General features: G+C 54.5%; 1 protein-coding gene across 3 annotated transcripts in view; it reads left to right on the top strand.

The window, feature by feature from the left end:
• Nucleotides 1-5,042: 5,042 nt before the first annotated feature.
• The window catches only part of SLC66A2 (solute carrier family 66 member 2), a 28,839-nt gene continuing 12,722 nt past the window's right edge, over nucleotides 5,043-21,159 (top strand). Inside the window, exons 1-4 of one of the 3 annotated variants that reach the window (XM_079109186.1) lie at nucleotides 5,043-5,187; nucleotides 5,783-6,125; nucleotides 11,622-11,755; nucleotides 18,600-18,653. In XM_079109186.1, the coding sequence (XP_078965312.1) occupies nucleotides 5,923-6,125; nucleotides 11,622-11,755; nucleotides 18,600-18,653 (391 nt within the window). In that variant the 5' untranslated portion in view covers nucleotides 5,043-5,187; nucleotides 5,783-5,922. Of the gene's footprint in view, nucleotides 5,188-5,219; nucleotides 6,126-11,621; nucleotides 11,756-18,599; nucleotides 18,654-21,159 lie in introns of those variants that run through there. The other 2 variants (XM_079109188.1, XM_079109187.1) reach the window with 2 other exon arrangements.

The raw sequence follows: 21,159 nt of genomic DNA, 5'->3' as shown, positions 1-21,159 counted from the left end.
AGAGCTTCCCAAATTCGTTTGGGCCTGAGAACCACCTGTGAGGCTTGGCAAAACAGATTCCCAAGTCCTGAGGGGGTGTGGACCAGTGGTGCCTGGGACCTGCATCTGTGCAGCACCAGGCGCTGCTCAGGGCACCTTCATACCTTTTCCTGGGGAGTGCTTGTCAGGAGTGAGTTGCTGTGCGCAGGTTGAGGACTGTCCTCCTCAAGAGCAAGGAGAAGCCATTTGAGGCTCGAAGGGCACTCTAACAAAATCACCACAAACTGCGTGGCTTAAAACAACAGAAAGGTTTTGTGTCACAGTTCTGGAGGCCAGAAGCCTAAGTCCAAGGTGTGGGCAGGGTTGCAGTGCCTCTGCAGTTCTAGTGTGTGTGTGTGTGTTGGGGGGGTCCTTCCTGCTGCTTCTAGCCTCTGGGGGCTCCAGGTGTCCCTTGGCTTGTGGCCACATTGCTCTGATCTCCACCTCCAACCTCATGTGGTGTCTCCTCTTCCTTTAAGGACACCAGTCATTTCCTCAGGGCCCACCCTGCTCTCGCATGACCTCATCTTAACTAATCATATCTGCAAAGACCTATTTCCAAATAAGATCCTGTTTCACATTCTGGGACCTCATGTGGACATGGATCTTGGGGGACAATGCTCACCTCACTCAAGGATCACCCCACTCAAGGTTTACCTCTTCCATTTTCCAGGACTCTGGATTTGTCTGGGTCCTTCCTGGTTCTGAACCTGAGACCCTAGGAGCTCCTATCCCTGGGAATGGAACCATGTTCTCAGGGTATCTGGGCCTGTCCCCAAACTGTGGAGGTGGCTTGAGCTTTGGGACCCCCACTGGCATGTGAGCAGCTTTAGCTCTCTTGGAAGGCTGCAGGGCTCTGTGGGAAGAGCAGGGGCCATGAGGCCTAATTTGGGGATCTTCCCCAGAGACACTGATGACACTTGCCAGCAGATAGCAGTTGGCTCCTCTGTATGAAGGTGTGAGGCTTCTTGACATGCAGGACAAAACCCATATTTCACTGACTGTGGCCTTTCCTGGGAGCAGTTCTTCTTTTTCAGCACTGGGGATGGAATCCAGGGTCTGGCGTGTGCTAGCCACATCTCTATCATTGACCATATACTAGCCCCTGGGAGCCCCTTTTTACCTATGTGCTCTGGGTTTCAGAGTGGACGTGTGGCAGCTGTCCTCCATCTGTTTTTCACTCAGCATGGTGTTGGGCCTCAGACTTCAATGTTTATATGGAAAGCTCTAGATCCATCTTGCACAGTGTCTGGCTGACACATGGCAGATACTTCAATATTTGCTAAATGTGTGAATGGAGGTTGGCCAGTTGCCCTCCCTGTGAAGAGGAGGGCAGCACTGGATCCTGATGACCCTCCAACATGGCTCCTGGATTTCATCTGTGGTGTGGGATGGGGTAACTGGTGTGAAGCTACAGGCACATAGAGTAGTTGACTCATATCTTGGTGAGATCTGTGGGTTTCAAGTGCCTGCAAGTAGACTGAGGATCTTCATTATAAATTCTGAGAACCAGAGCATTGAAGCTCACCCCTCTGCTGCTCTGGGTGAAGCTGTGGTCCACTGTGCGCACCTATAAACCCAAGAGGTCACCAGGTGCCCATTGTTTTATCCTCAGGGGCTCTTGCTGGTGGACGTTATTATTTTTGCGGTGCTGGAGATTGAACCCAGGACCTTGTGCTTGAGAGGCAAGCACTCTACCGACTGAGCTATGTCCCCAACCCATAGGTGGATATTATTAAGAATTTTGAAACAGTGACGATTCAGCCCTAAAGAAGTATGGACTTCCTCAGAAGCTCTTGGGCGCAGAGGCTGTGTGTCTTGAACCTGGTGCTGCACCTGGCTCTGCCTGGCAGCATTTCAGTCCCATGCCTCTTTGCAGTGGGTGCTCGTTGCTCTGTTCTAAGGCAGCCATGGTTCCACGTGCAGTTGTGGACAGCACAGTGCACCCTCCTGCCATTTGGATTGTTGTGCCCAGGTGTTCCTATACGCATCGAGGTGTAGGATGGGCTGTCCCATCACCCCAGGACCCTGTATTGCCCTTTGCAGCTCACCCACCGTCCCTGCACACTGCCTCCAGTATGAACCCTTGATCTTGTCTCCATTTCTAAAGTGTTGGCCCTCTGAAGATATGAGATAGGTGGAATTACAGCATGTAGCTGTTGGGGTTGACTTTGCACACTGCCCGAGTCCCTGGAGGTTCTCCTCAGTAGGATGATCCTGTGTCCCAGGCTCTCCAAGGGTGTTCTGGCCACCCATCCATGTTCCTGAATTGTTTGGAACTCAGACACCAATCTGAGGAAAAAATGAAAAGTTGCTTTTCCAGGTGAAGGGTTTTCACGTCTGGATCCCACAGGGAAGCTGCAGAAGCAGTGCATGGGCTGGGAGCTGAGGCCCAGCCCAGCCGAGATGGCACAGGGGTGGGTGCAGTGTCTTCTGGGAGGGCCAGCATGCTCATGCCCGTGCAGTGATGGAACAGGGTGGGCAGAGGGTGCGTGGGAGGAAAGGTACAAGCAAGAATAAAGACGAACCTGCAAGCAAATGCGCATTTTGCATTTCAAATTCTCTCTGGCAGGATTCCTTTTCTAGGCCCTAACGCCAGTCCCCAGTGTGGCATCTCCAGTCACCCTCCTTTGCATTTTCCTGAAGGGGCAGGTGAGTGGGGCACAGGAGGTCTCCTCTAAGGCCCGATTCTTAGGACCAGGGTGATTTGGATTTGCTCCTGTAGAAGCATGGTTTTTAGGCACATGCTAAAATGGCTCCCAGTCGTATTCAGGCTCTAAGGGGGTCCCCTGGGGGGCCAAACCTGTGGCCTGATTTTCCCTAGCAGAGCCTGGCAGAAGTGGTGGGAGTAGCTCGTCTTCCTCTCCAAGGCCACAGCTCTGACGGCTGGTCATTACTTGTTGCTGGGCCCTGCATCAGTTTGCAGTTGCTCCTATGACCAATGACTACAGCCCAGGTGGCTTAAGCAGAAGCTTATTCTTTCCAGTTCTGGAGGCTGGAAGTCTAAATCAGTTTACTGGATAAAAATCCAGTGTTGGCAGACCAGGCACCTCCATGGGCTCCTGGGGAGAATCCCAAACCTGCTGGCCACAGGTGTCGTTGGCTATGGCTGCATCCCTTCAGCTTTCAAGGCCACAGCTTCAACTCTCTCTGCTCTATCTTCATAAGCCACCTTTTCTAGTGTCAAGTCTCCTGCCTCCTTGTTGCAAAGATGCATGAGACTGTATTTAGGGCCACCTGATAACTCAGGATATTCTGTCTCTAGACCCTTAATTGCCTCTGCCAAAAAAAGCCCCAGTGTTTTCTGTGTACAGAAGCACTCACAGACTACAGGAGTTAGGTAAGGACATCTCTGGGGGTCACTTTTCACCACACAGTGTGGCCAGCTTCCTTGGGAAGGCAGGAGTTGGGTACAGGTGTAGCATCTGTGGTGAGCTGATGTCCTTCTGCTTGGATCCCAGTCAGGGGACGTGAAAATGTGCAAGCTAGTTCTGCAGACTAGACCAGAGAGTTAGGAATGAGACATTCTAGCACACAGGGGAGAGTGTGGCTAAGGAAGAACATACAGTTTTTGTTCCTGGCCCTGTGTTCCCATGTGGGTTCTTGCTGCTGCACACTGAACAGTGCTGGCTCAGAGGGAATGTCTATGAGCCTTGGAGGTTGGAGGGTATGTTCATCAGCTTTCTGCACTGTGACAAAATACCTGAGAAAACAAACTTACAAGGAGGATTTATTTTGGCTCATGGTTTCAGAGATTTCAGTACATGGTTGCTTGGTTCCAGCATTTTGGTCTGTGTCCAGGCAGAGCATAATAGCGGGGAGTGTGTGGTAGGCAAAGTTGCCACCTCATGGCATGCTCCCCATGACCTCACCTCTTTCCATCAGGCCCACCTCTTCTGGTTCCACTACCTCCCAACAGTGCCATCAGCTGGGGACCCAGCCTTAAACATGTGGCCTTTAAGGGACACTTAAGGTCCAAACCAGAACAGAAATGAGAGATGTACTCAGGCCTCTTGGGTCAGGCTACCTGTCAGTGTTCCTGCTCTTAGGTCAGTATTCTCATGATTTCCCACAAAGCCAGCAGGATGGGAAGCAGGAGGCCAGACCAGCCGGATCTGGGAGAAGGGCCAACTCTTGAGGAGGCCCATGACCTGGAGCCATGGCCCCTGCTCAGCTACCACTTCAATGCCCCTTTTGTGATGCTCCCCTTTGCAGAAAGGCCTCTGGACAGAGGAGGTGCGTGTGGGTGCTTCCTAAAGGATTGCGGTCCTCTTCTCTGCCCTGGAGCCTGGCCTCCCAGGGTCCCCAGCAGGGTTCAGGGTGGGCTCCACTCCAGCACTCCCAGGCCAGGTGACACACTCAGGAATTCCTTTGCTCTTTTTCTTTAAACGGGCATCCCGAGGATTGACCACATACAACCAAGGCAGAAAGAGGCTCAACGAACTGGGAAAACTGGTGTGCTGGTGCCAGCTGATGCCAGTTCAGGAGCCGCTCAAGAGCTTTCAATAAGAACATCTGGGAAGCTTCCACCACGTTGAGACCTGAGCTGGCACTCGGTTTGGCAAGGAGGAAAGGTCCATGAACCTACGTCCTTGCACGAGGCAGGATTCCGCTTCCTGGAGAGGCACCCAACACCACCTGCACCTGTGCGACTCCTCCAGGGCTCAGTGGCCTCCAGGACTGCGAAATTCCGAACTGGGCTAGTGTGGTCAGCCGCGCACAGGCTCCTTCAGAGCAGGCATGTGAAGACCTCTGTAACTCCCGGGGCGCCAGTGGGACATCCCCAGGCTGGACTCCTTAGTCAGGGCTCCCTCTGGCGCCCCAGGACTATGTCCTCGGCTCTTAGTGGCAGCACTGCGTCTACATCGACCCCACGCGCCGGGTAGATGGAAACAGGTTCACTCGGGCTCCCGAAGACTCGGCCCAGCCAACCAGGTGTTTCCTAACCCGGGCTGCTGAGAAGTGTGGAGCCAAACGCCCACGCCCCTTCTCGCCCCCGCGGCACCGGGGACCCGCCCGCCGCCTCGCCACGCGCGGGCTGGCGAGCGCTAGGACCCGCGCCGCCTTCCGCAGGCCCGGAGTGGGCGGGGCCTTCCATTGTGACGTCGCAGGGGCGCGCTCCCCGCCCACGCGGACGGACTGACGGACCGACTGGCATGGAGAGCGCCGGTAAGGGGCGCGGGGCGCGGGGCGCGGGGCGGGGCGCGGGGCCGCCCTGCCGTCTGTCCTCTTTGGGATGCGCGCAGAGCCGCCCTAGGGAGGCCGAGGACTCCGGGTCGGCAACGCGATCACGGCCTCCGCCGCGCCCCGAAGCCCCCAGCCGGGCCGCGCGGCGGACTTGCTCCCCGGGCCTTGTCACCCGGCGGTGGCCGCGCCCGCGATGAGCACCCTCTTCCTCCCGCCGTGTGCCCTCCCCACCCACCATGCACCCTCCTCTTACTCCACCCCACGGCCGTGCCCTCCTCCCCCAGCCATGCGCCCTCCCATTTCGCCCCGCTTCCCGGCCTTGCGCCCTTCCCCGCTCGGGCCGAGCGCCCTCCTTCCTCCCTGCTGCCTGCTGGATAGAAGGCCCGGCGCGCGTCTCCAGCTCCGCGAGCCGCCCCAGCCCCGGGAGGGGGTCCTGCCCCTGCCGCCAGCCCTGAGGTGTCCTGGGCGCGAGTCAGCTTCGGCCTCCGGAGCCCGACAGCTGGGCAGCGGGTCAGGCACTGGTGCGCCTGAGCCAAGCTTCTTCCAGGAGTTCTTTACTCTCGCCCTCCATTGCCAGAGCCGAATGGCGGAGAATTGCGCAGGATAGCGGCGGCAATGTAGAGGTGACCGTCGCTGCGCGGATTCAGGAGCTGCAAGAGCACTGGGGCTTGTGCCAGGTGGACGTCGGCCGGACGGCAGGGCGGCGGAGAGCTCGCGATGGAGGCCGAAGGTTTGGATTGGCTTCTGGTCCCGCTACACCGGCTGGTTTCTTGGGGGGCCGCCGCAGCCATGGTCTTTGGAGGCGTGGTGCCGTACATCCCGCAGTACAGGGACATTCGGAGGACTCAGAATGCTGACGGCTTTTCCACCCACGTGTGCCTGGTGCTCCTGGTGGCCAATATTTTACGGATACTCTTCTGGTAAGCCGGGGTTCTGACCTGAGCGCACCCTCAGAGATGGCGTTCTCTTTTTGGGGTTTGTTGAGGTGAGAGGTGAGAGTGGAGGTGCCTGCCTCCTCACAGGGACCCGTTCACACCCTGAGGTGGCCCAGGTGCCCATTTTGCAGCTGGCCACTTGTGGGACCTCCACAGTCACAGAACTTCTTAGAATATTTGTACGGAAAAGTTGCAAGACCCTCAAATACAGCCTCTAGATCTGCCTCCTTTAGTGCGAGGCTTGCCTTCATCAGATACTTCCCCCGGGCCTCTCGGTGGGTATTGTCCCGGACGGGGAACGGTGGTGGGGAGAAGGGCACTGGTGGCCTGTGGGAAGGGTCCCTCGGCCTGGCCTTCTCATAGCTGGTGCAGTTTTATTTTCCTTAGAGAGGGACTTGGATCTTCTGGGTAGTACTTAGTCCTTAAGTGGAGACGGTCTTCTTGTTTCTCTCAGGCCAGCTTCCTCTTATTCTCATTTGTGTTCTGCTCAGGAAGTTGAGGTTAGTTTAACAGTTGCTAAAGCAGACATAATTTGGAGGGTGAATTTTCAGAGGAAATGAAAAGAGAGCTATCATAGCCTCATACTAAGGTCAAAAAGATCAGGCATTTTCCCTTTTTCCCTTCTTCTAACTGGTCCCAAGGGCCCTGTGCTGATAGGAAGTTCTCATGAGGCTGGTCAGTTGGAGGGGCCTGCGAGAAAGGCTTCAGGCAGCTTTCCACCTTCTGGTCACAGTTTGAGTAATCACATATCTGCCTTTTGCTAACTAGCACCAAGCCAATCGTCGTGATTCACACTGAGTAAAATGTTTCTCTTTGAAGTATGCATTTTGATGTGAGTGCTCCCTGAGCCCATGAGCTGCAGGTTCTCTCTCATCTGCCCTGCCCTGGGCCTGATGCTGAATGACCCTGGGAGTGGGTTTTGCCCCTGCCTGGAGTTCTTAGAAGTTGGCTAGTTAGTTGAATCACATGAGAATTTGGTGTGGGGAGGTGTGACCACTGCAGCAATGTTGGATGTCATCCTGAGCTTTGTCTCTGGGCCAGGAGACTTCTGAGGAGGCTCTAACTCTTACTGTTGTCCAAAGAAAGTTGTAAGACCAAGTTTTGAAGATTGCCCCCTTCCTTCTCCTTGCCCGCTGGCGGAGGGTGGCGGTCCCTAGCTACCCTGTGATGATGGCTGTGTGCTCTGAAGTGACCTTGTCTCAGATTGAATGGAAATAGCTCCCCAGATAAAATTGTGTCCCATAGTGTTGCTCACCTCGAGTTCAGGCGGGTGGGCACGTGCCCAGGCAGGTCACCCGTGCAGCCCAGGGCCGTGTCCAGGTTGTGAAGGAGGCATGCTTCCTTTCGCCTGGATGCTGAACTGCCGAGGTTGGATTGTCGTATGGGAAAAGTGCCCCTTTGACTGTTTCCACCAGTGTGCTCCTTGTTCCGAACCATAATAGAAAATAAAGATCTAGTGTGCATTTAAGCACTTGGTGTGGGGAAGTCAGAAGTGAGGCCAGTTTCCTAGGGAAGAATTGCACAGGAACTGGTCTGCTTGCTTTGCACTGGGGTCTCGGAGGTCCTGGAGTGTCTCCTAGGGGTTGCAGGGCCACCTTCCAGGGGATGCCAGGCTTGTCCACAGGTTGTCTTTTCTGTCGAATCACATACTGAGCTGTCCTGGACCACTCAGGTTTCTGTGGCCGGTGTGTGAACACATACAGGTCCTGGGTCCCCAGCATTTTTCTCAAGACTGGGAGGAGGGGCCAGAGGGTGCTGACCCTTCTCTAGTTTGCTGCCTGCCCTGTGCCTTCCCTACTTCTTGCAGAGTGGGTCTGCAGGCAGCCTGCCACATGCCCCAGTGCTGCTGCAGGTCCTTAGACCCTGCTGGCCAAGACAATGTGCTGATCCTTATCTCTCTCCCTGAGACTCTTATAGTGCCCCCCAACTCATGTTTCTCCAGGCTCCAGTCAGCAACCTCTGTTGGGTTTTAAGGGTCCCCGATGTCAGGCATGGCAAGGGCCACACACTTGTGCTTTAGCAGAAGTGATACTTGAAAAGTACCACATGCACACGTGTGTGCTTCCCCACCCCAGTGCATACTCAGCGTGGGTTGTGGGGAGAGTAGGTGGGACTGGAGCTGGAGGCTTCATTGATTTCACAGTGCTGACTGCAGAGCTCTGGTCCCTTGGGAAATGTCCTACCCCTGTTGACGGCTCCCTGCTCCACAATCCTGTAGGAAGGGGCTGATTTGAGTGTAGACTTAGGGATTCTGAAATTTAGGTAACTTTTATACTCTCATAGCTTACAATCCTTGTCATTTCGCAAAACTAGCATTCAGCAGATCACAGTTCATGAAATGTCAATGAGAAATTTGGTGTTTGTAGTATCAGAATCCAGAAGGGCCATGTGATCTTTTTAGATCATGTTTATAGGTCTAGGTGGGTGAGTGAGCAAGATGGGCTGGGTCCCAGAGCCTTGTGATCTTGCTGTGGGATTCATGGGGCACAGGCTGCAAAGCCAAGCCTTTGATGTCTCCTGCAGATGTAGTTGTAAGAATGGAAACACTGTATCTGAGAGGCAGTAACATTCTGCTACTGAGTGATAGCTTCAGCAACAGGGAGAATGTATTAACTTTGTTTCTACCTGAGTATTTCTGTTTCTGTGGAAGGTGGACAATTGTAGAATGAATTGTAGAACTGACCTTGTGCCCCTGGGGGCAGCATGGACACCAGCCCACTTAGATGGGGCATCCAAAGTTGCTCCAGGAACAGGGCCTCTGACCCTCAGCGCTCCTGTGTTCACCCACATCCTCAGGCAGGAGGACTGGAGCCCTGGCACGCCCTGCCAGCAGACTCCTTAAGCCTGAGACGTGAGGACCAGCACCTTTCCTTTTAAATTACCTTTTTATAAAACTAATGATGTTGAACTTTGGTTTCTTTTTCTGTTGACCTCTATGTTTTTTGGGGAAAGTTGTGCTTTTTGATATTTTGTTTCCTACTTAGTCTATCCTCACCTGTAGTTAGCTACATGTCCAGCTGTGCTCCCTCTGGCCCTGGGTGAGACCTGCTGGACTACCTTCTCTGTGGACATCAGTTAGATCTGACCTTGGTGTGGTGTGGGGGAATGCTTTCTCCAGTGTTTCTTGCTGTGTTTTTGTTGAACATCTAAAAAATGGAAGGTAGTCTTTTGGTCACAGTGGCCCAGATGGCTCACAGAAATGAACTTGGTTGAAGGGCCTTTGCTGAGATCTTGATAAAGGAACTCATTTTATTGTGCTGCAACCTTACAGAGTGTCACCTAGCACCTTCCCACTTCCTCACCTGGCTGCCTTGGTGTGAGTTGGCCAGCTAGGTAGCTGGTGGAGAGCAGGCCTGAGAGGGACTGTGGATTTGGCTCCGCGTCCTCCAGCAACCTTAGGGTATGATCTGCACTTCAAAGGTGAAGAGACAGGCTTGGGGATGGCGGGTCCCAGGTGCACAGCTGGGGCAGCATGCCGAATAAGGCACCCATGGGCTGCATGCCTGAGCCACTGTGCCCAGCCATGCCTGTGCCCAGAAACCCCTGTTGCAACTGCCTCTTTCCTTCTGGACCTCCTGACCTGGGGTCTGGCTCCCTCTCCCTGTTTTGCTCTAGCCACTTCTTAGTTCCTCACCTGGTATTTCCTGGTGGTCTCCCAGGGAGCGCTCTGATGACACTTCCTGAGGACACGCTGACCTGCCTGTCTATGCCCTGGCCCCCCCCCCCCATCCCCCCTGTGCTAGGCTGCTCTCTTCTCACCTTCTATGGATTCCATCTTGGCCCCCTGGCCCCCAGGAGACTATCTGAGACTTTTCTGGTGGCCTGCTTGCAATTTGTCCTACTACACACACCCTCCCCCAGGCCCACTGATCACCTGCTGGGCCCGCTGCCCTGGGCAGGGCCAAGGTTGCCATGGCCCAGAGCCTTGGAGAGGGCTACTGGTTAGGATTCACTCTGGCAGCGAGCTGTGCTCCCAGGCATGGGCTTGCAGAGGCTGACAGGTAGCACCCAGGTGAACTGGCCTGTTCTCTGTGCTGCGGGGACCCATGTTAGCATGGAGCGTGCAGAGCTTCCATACACTCTCTCCCAGCGCCAGACTAGGCCACGTCCAACTTTGTCTTTGTTACCATCGAAGTTTATGAAATGCTTTTTTAAAAATTTTAATTTATGGAGTGGTTTTGGCTTATTTCTTGTCATAGTAGCCAAGCACCTCCCGAGTAGGTTTGGCCCTGGTCTGGGTCCTTGAGGCCTCTAGGTATGTGGGCCTGAGCAGTGGGCATTCTGCCAACTCTGCCCTATGTTGAGGAGGGGCCACTGCCTGTGGGCACTGTTCAGGAGCTGCAGGACAGGCGCTCGGCCTCCTGCACCCATGCTGGCCTTGGAGGTAATTTGTGGGGTGGGGGTATAGTGCATGAGCTTCAGTATTGGGGAGAGGCTGGGAGTCAGTAAGGCATCCAAGTGTGGTATGGTGACCTCAAGTTCAGACCTTGAAAATGCCTTTGAGGACAAACTCTGAGGCTGGTTCTGGCCACAAGTGGCCAGGTTAGGGTGAGGTTGGGGGCTTTCCTTTATTTGTTTGTTTATTTACTTATGTTTTTGTGACTCCGGTGATTGAACCCAGAGTGGTAACACCGAGCCACGTTCCCAGCCCTTTTTGTTTATTATTTTGAGACGGTCCCACTGAGTTGTTCAGGCTGGCCTTGGACTTGCCACCCTCTTCCCTCAGCTTCCCCAGTCCCTGGGGTGGCAGGTATGGCCACTGTGCCCTGGGAGGGTAGGCGTTTTTGAAGTCCACAAGCCCAGTTCTAGCCATGGCCATGGAGATGGGACCTGTGTGGCACAGCCCATAGTGTTCTGGTGGCACAGGGGAGGCCCCAGGTCACACCCAGCCCAGGATTGTGCTTGCAGGCCATATTGGCGGAAAACCAGCAGGAACCTGAGCTGGAACTGGGCGGCCATCTGGGAGGGAGAGTGGCTTGTGGAAGCCTGGGCTGGGGAAGCCCTCGATGCCTCCTCTTCTAGTTGGGGAGGATGGAGTTTGGCGAGGGCCTCTTGCTCCTCCACTCCTGCTCTGGGTGCTCTGGTGACCTGCTTCTTCAGGTCTGGAAAACCGTGTGCCTGGTGGAGGCAGGGGCTCCGCATGATGGGGCTCGGCCTCTTGGGTGTGCTGTGGTAGAGGCAGGGCCCCTCCTCACAGAGCCTGGTCCTGGGTGGGATCTCCGCGGACTCTGGAGGAGAGCCTGTTGCATGTGGGAAGGGCTCAGAGGTGTTTGGATCTCATGGCCTCTACCCACCTCAGCCCATCCCACTTGGAGCCTGGAAGCGGAGGCAGCAGGCAGCAAGTGCCATGGCTGCCACGGGTGTCAGAGGCCCTCCCCGGGCTCCCTGTCCCCACTGTCCCTGGTGTCGCTAGCCGCTGGCTGAGAGAGGCAGGCCTGGCGTGGTGTAGCGCCTCCCTGACTCCTGGTCTCCACTGCCCAGGTTTGGAAGGCGCTTTGAGTCCCCTCTGCTGTGGCAGAGCGTCGTCATGACCCTGACCATGCTGCTGATGCTGAAGCTGTGCACCGAGGTCCGAGTGGCCAGCGAGCTGAACCTGAAACGCCGCTCCTTTGCAGGTTGGTGCTTGATGACCTTTGGAAATAAATTTGTACTGAATCAACAAAAACTCATCTCCTGCAAACCCCTGTGTTATCTAAGCAGCTTTCATTTCACCAAATGGCCACTGTCTGTAACTGACAGTGGCATTTTCAGCAGGTTAAGTAAACATTCTGCAAAGGGAAACAGTTCCAGTTAAGGACTTCTTCCCTGGAGTTCCTGAGAGGCATTAACTCATCTTGGAGGCCTCTTTGCTGTGGCCAGCAGTGTGTCTTTCTGCATTCTGTCACAGAAGATGGCGCCCGAGAAGGCAGTGGATCTCTGATGTCAGGTGCTGCTTGTGTGAGGTCACAGCCTTTGAGCCTCACCAGGAGGCTCCTTCGCCTAGAGTGCAGAGAATCAGCACATGCTAGTATAATCCGGGCCGAGCCAGTTCATGCCCAGTTCGTGTGGCTAGGCTTTTGGCAGCTCAGAAAATGGAAGACACTTCTTCCTGTGTTTGCCTCCTCCTCTGCAGAAGTTCCTTGCGATCTGATGTTCTGTGTCTGAATTGCAGGCTGGTGGGCTTCTCGTGCGCAGGAGGGTCAGGGCCCTTTATATTTCTCCCATCACCAAATCGAAGACAGCACACACTGTGGTTTGTCTGAGGTTATGTGTGAGTGTGATCTCAGTGGTTGCTTAGAAGATGATTTTCCCCAGAGTCATTCAGTTTTGGTGTACTGGGAAGTTGGAGTCTTGCCAGGTATTTTCATTTTTGATATTATTCTCTTCCCATCAGCAGGATCCTTCCTTCTCCGTTTCTCTGTGTGTCTGTTTTAGAATGAGATGAATGGTGCCAGTTTCAGTCGTGGTAAAAAAGTGGGTCACCCTCTTGCTCCAGTGAGTGTCTTGGACCAGCTTAACTAGAGATGGCCACTGAGGTCTGTTTCCTGGCATGTGCCTGTCCCTTCTTCTCATCAAGGCCCTGAGTGGTTGCTCCTAAGTAGCTGCTCTCTGCCCTGCTGTGTGGTTGGCTTTAAGGTGTGCCAGAGCTGGTGCCAATGGTGCTGCCCACCCTGCCCAGATGGCTGAGCTTCCTGGGGGGCCAGCTCCAGTGTGAGCAAGGAACCATGGCTTCAGGCTTGTGGGGCGACACGGGCTTACTTCCACCAGCTTCGACCCCGCTCTGGCCTGAGCTTCCCGCGGCAGCACCCATGCCTCTCTGAGCCTCGTTTCAACATGGAGCAGGTACCCTGACCGGCTGCAGGATGGGAGTGCCCTGGGTCATGTTCCATGGGGGAATACCGAGAGGCCCAGGGGGACAGTAATGCCCAAGGAGCCAAACGTCCTGCCTGTGTCTGCGCTGCCCAGCTCTGAGTATCTGAGTAAGTCTTGCGATGCATGGAGCCTCAGTGGCTCTAGAGGCCGAGGGCAGGTGGCCTATGGCAGGACGAGCAGCAGGAGGGCAGCAGGCCCGGAGCTCAGCCGGAGCTCCAGCAGGTCCCTCCGGAACCCGCGTCCTGCACTCCCGTCCTCAGGCTTCCAACAGGTTCAGCTTCAGGCGAGGACAGCAGGACTCGGGGAGCACAGACTCCTGTCTCCTGGGGCCACGTCGGAGGTCTCACCAGGAAGCGGGGTAGTGGGTTCCTGGCTGGCCTTGTACACACCAGTGGGTCCCCGTTGTTCTGTGCAGGCTACTCCTCAGGACCGTTTCTATTCTGTTTAACTAGGATCCAGTTAAAATAGTGGACAGGGCTCTGTTTTCCTCCGATTGTGTGACTGGCCAAAACACCTGACCAGAACAGCTTAGGAGGGAGGCTTTATTCTGGCTCATAGTTCCAGAGGGTCAGTCCATGGTGAGTGACTCCCTGTCTCTGGGCTACGGCAAGGCAGAGCGTCGTGGTGAAAGGGCGTGGAGGAGGAGCGCATCCATTCATGGCCACTAGGAAGCAGAGAGAGAGCTGGGCCCACATGGGACCCCAGAGGCCCGGCCCCAGAGGCCACACCCTACCTGCCCACAGTTGCCCATTAGTCCGTTCAGGTTGTTAATCCATCCAGTGGATTTATTACAGCTCTCACGAGCAAATCATCTCATCCTTGAACACTCCTCACTGTAGAGTGTGAGCTTTTGGGGGCCACCTTATATCCAAATCCTAACAGGATGGAGCCTGAAGTTTTAACAGGTGGCCCTGGTATGGGCAGAACAGTGGCCCCTCAAGATGCCCTGATCCTGGGATTCTCCTGGCAAAGGGCTCGCCAGGTGTGGAGGAAGCTGGGGTCCTCATGGTGAGGAGGTTGTCCTGGATTGTCCTGGATTAATCCCGCCTGAGGGAGGAGTCAGGACCTCTGCCTCTGACTCCTAGGCTCCTGCCAGGCCATAGATTCGATCCTGAACCCTGTACTGGGACAACTGTCGACGCCTTTGCAAGGTGTAGGGTTTGAGTCCCATTCACGTTTCAGGTCCAGTGGGGGAGGGGATGTGGAGAAACCAGGAAACCCCTGCTGACGCGCCCACCATCGAGCCCTCTTCTGCCAGCGGCTCCAGGCCCCACACTGGGACCTCGGCTCTGAGTGCATACTGGGGCCACCCAGGAACCAGGGTCCCCATAGTGCATGAGCCAGGGCAGACACAAGTCCTGACAAAGTGATCGTGAGCCTGAGTAGTTCATGGGGAAACTTCAGAATGACCTTATTTCAATAGAATAGTCAGGTGACCTAAAAATAAAAGCTGAAACGTTTTCCCACCATCTTTTGTAGGCTTTTTAATTTTGAAGTTTGCAAATTCAATTTGAATGTGAGATTAAGGAAACAAATGGAAAGGCAAATTTGATTTAAAAATTAAGTATGCAATTTGCTTTCTGACTGTAAAGTGTAGAGTGCATGTTTTGGGGTAAGAGATTTTTGAGTAAGAACAGAATGAAGCAAAGGTCAAATAGCTCCCACCCCCCAGAGCTGCCTTGGAAACATTCTGGTACTTTCCAGGTTTTTTCCTCTTTCTTTCTTTTGTTTTGCTGTAAGGGCACGCTACCACTGAGCTTTTTTTTTTTTTTTTTCCTTGCGTTACTGGGGATTTGAACCTAGGGCCTTGGGTTTGCGAGGCAAGCACACTACCAACTGAGCTATATCCCCAGCCCTCCACTGAACTTTATCCCAGATAAAGTTTTTTTTTTTTTTTTTAAGGCAGAGCCTCTCTAAGTTGCCCAAGCTGGACTTAAACTTGCTATCCTCCTGCCTTGGCCTCCCAGTCTCTGGGAGGTACCAGCATGCCTGGCTTCCCTTTTTTGTTTATAGTCAGTAGCCTATCATAAAGTCATGATAAAAGTATCATGCATACTTTTTAAAATCAGAATCAAACTTTAAAATTACTCCTCCTGCTGGATTTGTGTAGGGATGAGGGGCCATGCCCAGGGTCTGAGGTAGCTGGGTCCACCACTGTCCCCGAGTCCGTGCACTGTGACTGAATGGGTAAGTGTGTGCATGTCTGTTCTTGCTCTTTGCTTTCACTCTTTGTTATGGGGAATATCAAACAGTTACAAAGTGGTGAGTTCAGTGGAGGCCAGCATATTCAGGTTACCTCCTGCCTCCATTCCCACTCAGCATTCCTGCCTGCAGTTGCTGAAGCAAACCCCAGACACCATTGTGTTTGCTGATGGTCCAAATGTGTCTAAAAGATAAGAACTTAGAAAACACAGCCACAACACCAATGCCACCCACAGGAAACACACAGCTCCCTATTATCAAATACCCACTTGAGACTAGATCCCTTTGTCTCATGTATTTCCAGGTTTACTGGCCACTCTGCTTCCTGAAATCAGGATCCCAGCACAAGCAGAGGATGACAACTATGGGTCTGGTCAGTTATTATGGTTGGTCTCTCTTTTGTATTTTTTTCAAATTAAGTTTTTTGATCAATAGGTTCCCCTACCCTGCTTCTCCTCCAGAGCCCGCTGTGAGCTGGGGTTGGTTGGCCTGGCTCCATGCTGCACTCTTCTGAGGAGTGTGTTGAAAGGCAGAGCGTCAGAGCCAGGCTGCAGCTGCAGACCAGCACCTGGGATTTCACGGGATTCCTGAGGGTCTCTGGTAGGGTGTGTGGTGGGAAACGCTGCAGGTGGTGATGAGCCCCGAGTGGCTCATGTCTTTCTGTTCTTGGAATATCCTGTATAATAATTTAAAAAGGGAATTAGATCCAGAGGCCGGTCCCAGCAGGCGTGGTTCTCCCTGGTTCTGGGCGGCCATGTTCTAGTTGGACGCAGAGGCCGGTCCCCCCAGCGTGGTTTTCTTGGTCTTGCAGGCCGTGGTGCTCTGCAGGTGGGCAGCCCGTCTGAGATGTCGGCAGCTAGGGAGACCGTGAAGATCTGGCACTCACGAGGGGCTGCTGGGGCCCTCCCTGTGCCTGTCACTCAGCTTTCCAGGGCAGGGTTCCTGCAGAAGAGGCAGGCCTTGCTCTGCCAGTTTTCAGGGTGGGTCCCGGCACCGTGCCGAAGTCTGGGCTCCCAAGTGTCCTGTGCGTTCACTTGACAGCTGTCGCCCTCCCTGCACAGGCCTCTTGGTCCCTCTGGCCAGCGGGAGCCTGTGGGGGCTCCTGAGGGTCACGCCCTCTCCCTGTGTGGGAGGCTCTGGTGGCCACTGTCCTCATAGTGTCAGCCCAGGTGGCCGCTGCTGCAAGTAGCTCTGTATGGGACAGTCTGCAGGGCTGGTGGTTGGGCCTGATTGCTGTTGGGCATTTTTGGTGGCAGTGGGGCTATTTCCCGTGAGGTGGAAGGCTTCCAGCGGCACACCGGTTCTGCCTGTCAGCCCCAGCCCCTTCCATCCCGATCAGCCACGTCAAGTCCACGTCTCGGGTGTCCTAGGAGTGACAGCACAGCTCACCACCATCTTTGACCCACTGCCCGCCATCCTCTGAGGCTACTGCCAGTGAGACAGTTTGGAACAGGCTGGAGGGGCTGGGGCGCAGAGCTGCACCTGCTCAGGGCACGGCCCGCAGGACAGGTGTGTTGTTGTGAGGATGGTGCTCCCAAGTGGCACGCCAGTGGCTGACAGCCGAGTTGACTGCATCATTTCATTTTCACTCTTGCTTTCAAAACTTTTTTTTTTTTTTTTGTACCAGGATTGACCTCAGGGTGCTTAGCCACTGAGCCACATCCCCAGTCCTTTTTAGTTTTCATTTGAGATGGGGTCTCACTAAGTTGCTGAGACTGGCCTTAAACTTGCCTCCCAAGTCCCTGGGATTACAGGTATGGTCACTGTGCCTGGCTTGTTTTTTAAAAATTTAATTTAATTTTATAATGTATTTTTTCCTTTAAAATTTGTCATAGGAGTTATTTGAGTAACAAAATCGTGGCCTGAAGTCAGGTGGTTGGGTTACCTGACACTTCCCTAGTTCTGATGCCTACAGCTCTGGGAGGGAGCAGCTGCCTGTGGTGGGAGCTTGCGGGGTCGTCCACTTGTGCCTGTGTGCCAGCAGAAGAATCGGTACCTGAGGGGCCTGTGCCGTGTCCATCTGGCTGCGGCTTGCTGGGGTCTTGGGCAGGAGTGCCCGTGCGTACTGCCTGGCTCCGGTGCTGGCTCCTCTCTGTTCTCTTCTGGGCTGCTGTTGTCTTCCTCACCTCCCTGTCCACTGTCCCTCCCTGTGTGCCCATACCAGCCACCCTGAGCCCTCAGCCTCATCTCCCTGTGTTCTGCTGCTACCCAAACTGAGGGCTTGAAGGGACAGTACAGGAGGGGCTTGGCAGGGACAGCTGGTGTCTGTATCCTTGGGGTCAGTGAGGGAGGCCCAGTGGCAGGGGCTGGAGGCTAGCAGCTCACTGGCTTGCGGGCGCCCCTCTGGCTCCCTCCTCCCTCTTGCCTGGTGTTACTGGGCCCTGGCTGGCACTGCCACCAGCAGGGCCTCCTCACAGCACTGCTTCAGGTTCCCAGGGCAGCAGCCCTGGAGAGCTGGGAGCTGCTTCTTCCTTGGGACCTCGTCTTGGAAGTTGACAGCACCTTCGCACGCTCCTCCACAAGCACACCTGGCCGGAGCCTTGAGGCTGAGATGACGTGGGCAGACGTGCTGCCAGCCACAGCAGGGTCCCGTGCCTACTGCATGGAGTCATGTGGGAACCTCCCCTGGTGTCAGCTTTGGGCCCTCCTGTCGGTCCTGCACATGTTCTCAAATGTAGTTGGCCAGCCATCTGGTTTTCCAGGTGGGAAATGTTGGTGGTGCAGGTGAGCCCAGGGGAGTCCAGTCCTCTGTGTCCCAGGCCCCATCTGCCACCCCTGGGCTCTTGCTCTGGGTACGTTTTGTGCCCAAATGTTCCAGCACGTTGCCTCCCTCCTACACTCGTGGACCTGATCTTTAGAAGAGGTGCCAGCGGGCAGTGAACTGGCCAGGTCCTCGGTGCTGAGGAGCGGGGGTGGGAAGCTGCCTGGGAGTGCCACCCTTGGACTGAGAGCAGAGTGGTGCTGTGTCCAGGCCACGGGGCTCCTGTTTGCTTCCAGCCTGTGACGACTGACTTTAAGATGGTGTCCACTGTGGGTGCTCAGTCCCAATCCCACCTCTGTCCAGCTGCTTCCCTCCCAGCCCACACGAGGTTCTGCGGAGCTGTCTGGAGGCACCTGGCCATGGAGGGCAGTGCAGCAGGAGGGTTGGCTGTGACTGATTTTGGGAGCCCCGGTCATCTGTGCACTGCATGCCTGTCTCATGTGTCCAGCCTGCTGTCCTTTGGCAGTGAACAGGTCACTGTGCCATCAGGTGGCCTGTGGTCCAGTGTGTGTGTGTTTTAGAGAAACAGAAAGGGCTGGGAAGTGCCGTCTGCCAGTGTTAAACCCAGTCTGTTTTGTCTTTCTCTTTCCTCCCTCCCTCCCTCCTTCCCTCCCTTCTTTCCCCTTCCCTCTTTCTGAACGAAGCTGCAGACAGCAGGGACGAAGAGCCCAAAGCCCCACCTGGGCGGTCCTATCTGGGTATGTACCTGCATGAGGCTGCCCTCCATGTGCATCCCTGTCACTTCTCAGCTTTGCTGCCAGCTCCTCCTCTGTGCTTGCGACCCCTGTGCATTGCTGTGTCCCCTGAGCTAACCATGCCCCAAGCATGAATCCTTTCTTAGAAACCTGTCCATTTTCTGAGTGGAGAGGGAGGGAGGGAGAGGGTAGAAAGAAGGAAGGGAGGGAAGGAAGGAGGGAGAGAAAGAAGGAGGGAGGAAGGGAAGGAGGGAGGGAAGGAAGGAGGAAAGAGGGAGGGAAGGAAGGAAGGAGGGAGGGAGTGAGGGAGGAAGGGAAGGAAGAGGCAAGTGTTTCCTTAATTCCGTCTCGCATCGTTCACTGCTGCTTTGGAACTGACTTTTACACACACATCTTGTATTGTGCAGTTTTGCTGAAGTGTCTGCTCACCCTAGCTGCTCTTTAGTGGATTGCTTAGGATTCGCTGCGATCCCGTCGTCTGTGAATACAGACTGCATTTTCCTTCCTGATCTGTTTTTCATTTCCTGCCTGACTGCTTGGCTGGACCTGGTGCGCCTAGTGGGTGCCACGCCTGTCTTGGGCTGGTGAGGCCTTCGGTCTCCTAAAGTGGTGCTGGAGGTTTGCAGGTGCTTGGCCGCAACTGTGAAGCTGGCCACGTGGCCTTGGCTTTTCCTCGGATGTTGTGGAGAATCGCTGACTGACTTCGCGTTGATCTACCCTTTAATTCCTGGGACGATACCCCTTTGGTGGTGCTGTGGAAAGCTCTCACATGTTGCTGGATGCTGTTTGCTGTAGGCGGAGGAGATCTTGCGTCCGTGTCGTAAAGGTGTGAGTGCAGTTCTGTGGCTATGACTTGGGACTCAGGGCAGCACTGACCACATGGAGTGAGTGGGGAAGAGCCCCCTCCACTCTGTACTGTACATGGGTCTAAGAAGGATTGATCAATCAGTCATCTGGCACAGAAAGGGGAGAGAAGGCTCGGCCTCGGTCAGTCATCTGGCGCAGAGGGGGCTGGAACAGCTCGCACTCCGTAAGCACAGGCCCACTTTATTTTTCCTGCAGCAGTTGTGGTTGCTTGTCTATGCTAGTATCTGTCCATTCCTGGGTTCCCTACCAGCAGGAGAGCAGCTCTCCCGGGGCCTTCCACCCACTCCCCTGGTTTCTCACGGTGGAGATTCGTATGAGTGACTTTAGCAGGTGATATAGTGTCTCTTCTCCCATTTCCTTAGATAGCTCCTGTGACCTTGTGTTGTTCACGAGCATCTGCGGCTTCCACTTGTTTGTGGATTTCCTGAGTTTCTTTCGCACACTGAGTTCATTCTGTGGCAACCGTAGACCCTTCTGTGGTGCGGGTCTCTCCTGAAGCACAGCCCAGGCTTGCTTGGAGGGTCTGCCCTGCCAGGTGCAGGCTTAGGTGTCTTTGGCGTTCTTCACCTGAGGGTCACAAAGCGGTTGCAGTCTCCAGCTGTTTCTGAGTTGCCTTTCTTGCTGTCCTTGTCGGTTTTCCTGGTGTGTTCTGGTCTGGGCTGGGGGCTGGTGTCTCCCTGTGGACTGACGCTGTCTCTGGTGCTGCTTTGTCTTAAGCCTGTTCGGGTATTTGTGGAGCCATGGGGCTGCGTTTGCTATTTGAGTGGCGTATTTTTTTCTGGTCTTTAACATGTATGTCTTTATATCTAGATCTAAAGGGCATCCTCTGTAGATAGCACACAGGTCTTTAGGAAGTTTCTTTTGGCATTCTGATTGCTTATTTGATTCGCATGTACTATTTGACATTTGAATTTATATTTGCTGTTTTCCTTCTGCTTTTGACCTGCCCGGGGCTTCCCCAGCCATTGTGCATTTACAGCTTTCTTTTGTATTATTTCCTCATGTGACATTTTAATTCCTTTAGTGATTTTTAACTACATGCTCAGAATTACTTTCTTGGTAGCTGCTCTGAGGCTTGCAGTATGCATTGTAACTTACCTAGAATCTGCTTCAAACTTTTGACCAATCTCATTTCTTGAACATATTTTTACTTGTAGATGGGCACAGTACCTATATCTACCTAATTTTGATGATGCAGAAACTTGGCTCCTGTGCAGCCCTGCCCCCTGCGCGGGAGGTGATGGCCTGGCATGCCCGCTCCTCTCCTCCTGACCACACGCCCTTTATGCCTGCAAGGCAGACACCGTCCTCCGCTCTCTGTGCTTCTGGCCTCATCATCTGCAGTGATCAGTCCTCAAGGTCGTGCTTCTGCACCAGTTGCATCTGCTGCCTGCTGCTGGCTGTGAGCCTCTTCTTGTGTGCGAGGCCTGGATTCCCACGGGCCCTCCTTGTCCTTTCTGTCCCTTTGTGGATGCTGTTGTCGGGTGCCATCATTGTGCGCCCTTCAGTTCTTTCCAGGCGCCAGTTTTCTCTGGCTCTGTGCGTGTCTACCACCGCTGTCTTGAAGACTCTTCTGCAGAGCCCGTGTCTCCTCCACATCTGTGGGCCCCGCTCTACTGCTGCTCTCTGCCCTCTGTGTGGG

The sequence above is a fragment of the Sciurus vulgaris genome (genome assembly GCF_902686455.1).
Source record: "Sciurus vulgaris genome assembly, chromosome: 13".
Lineage (NCBI taxonomy): Eukaryota > Metazoa > Chordata > Mammalia > Rodentia > Sciuridae > Sciurus > Sciurus vulgaris.
The sequence above is the reverse complement of the archived record's forward strand: the minus strand, read 5'-3'. Positions and strand labels throughout refer to the sequence as shown.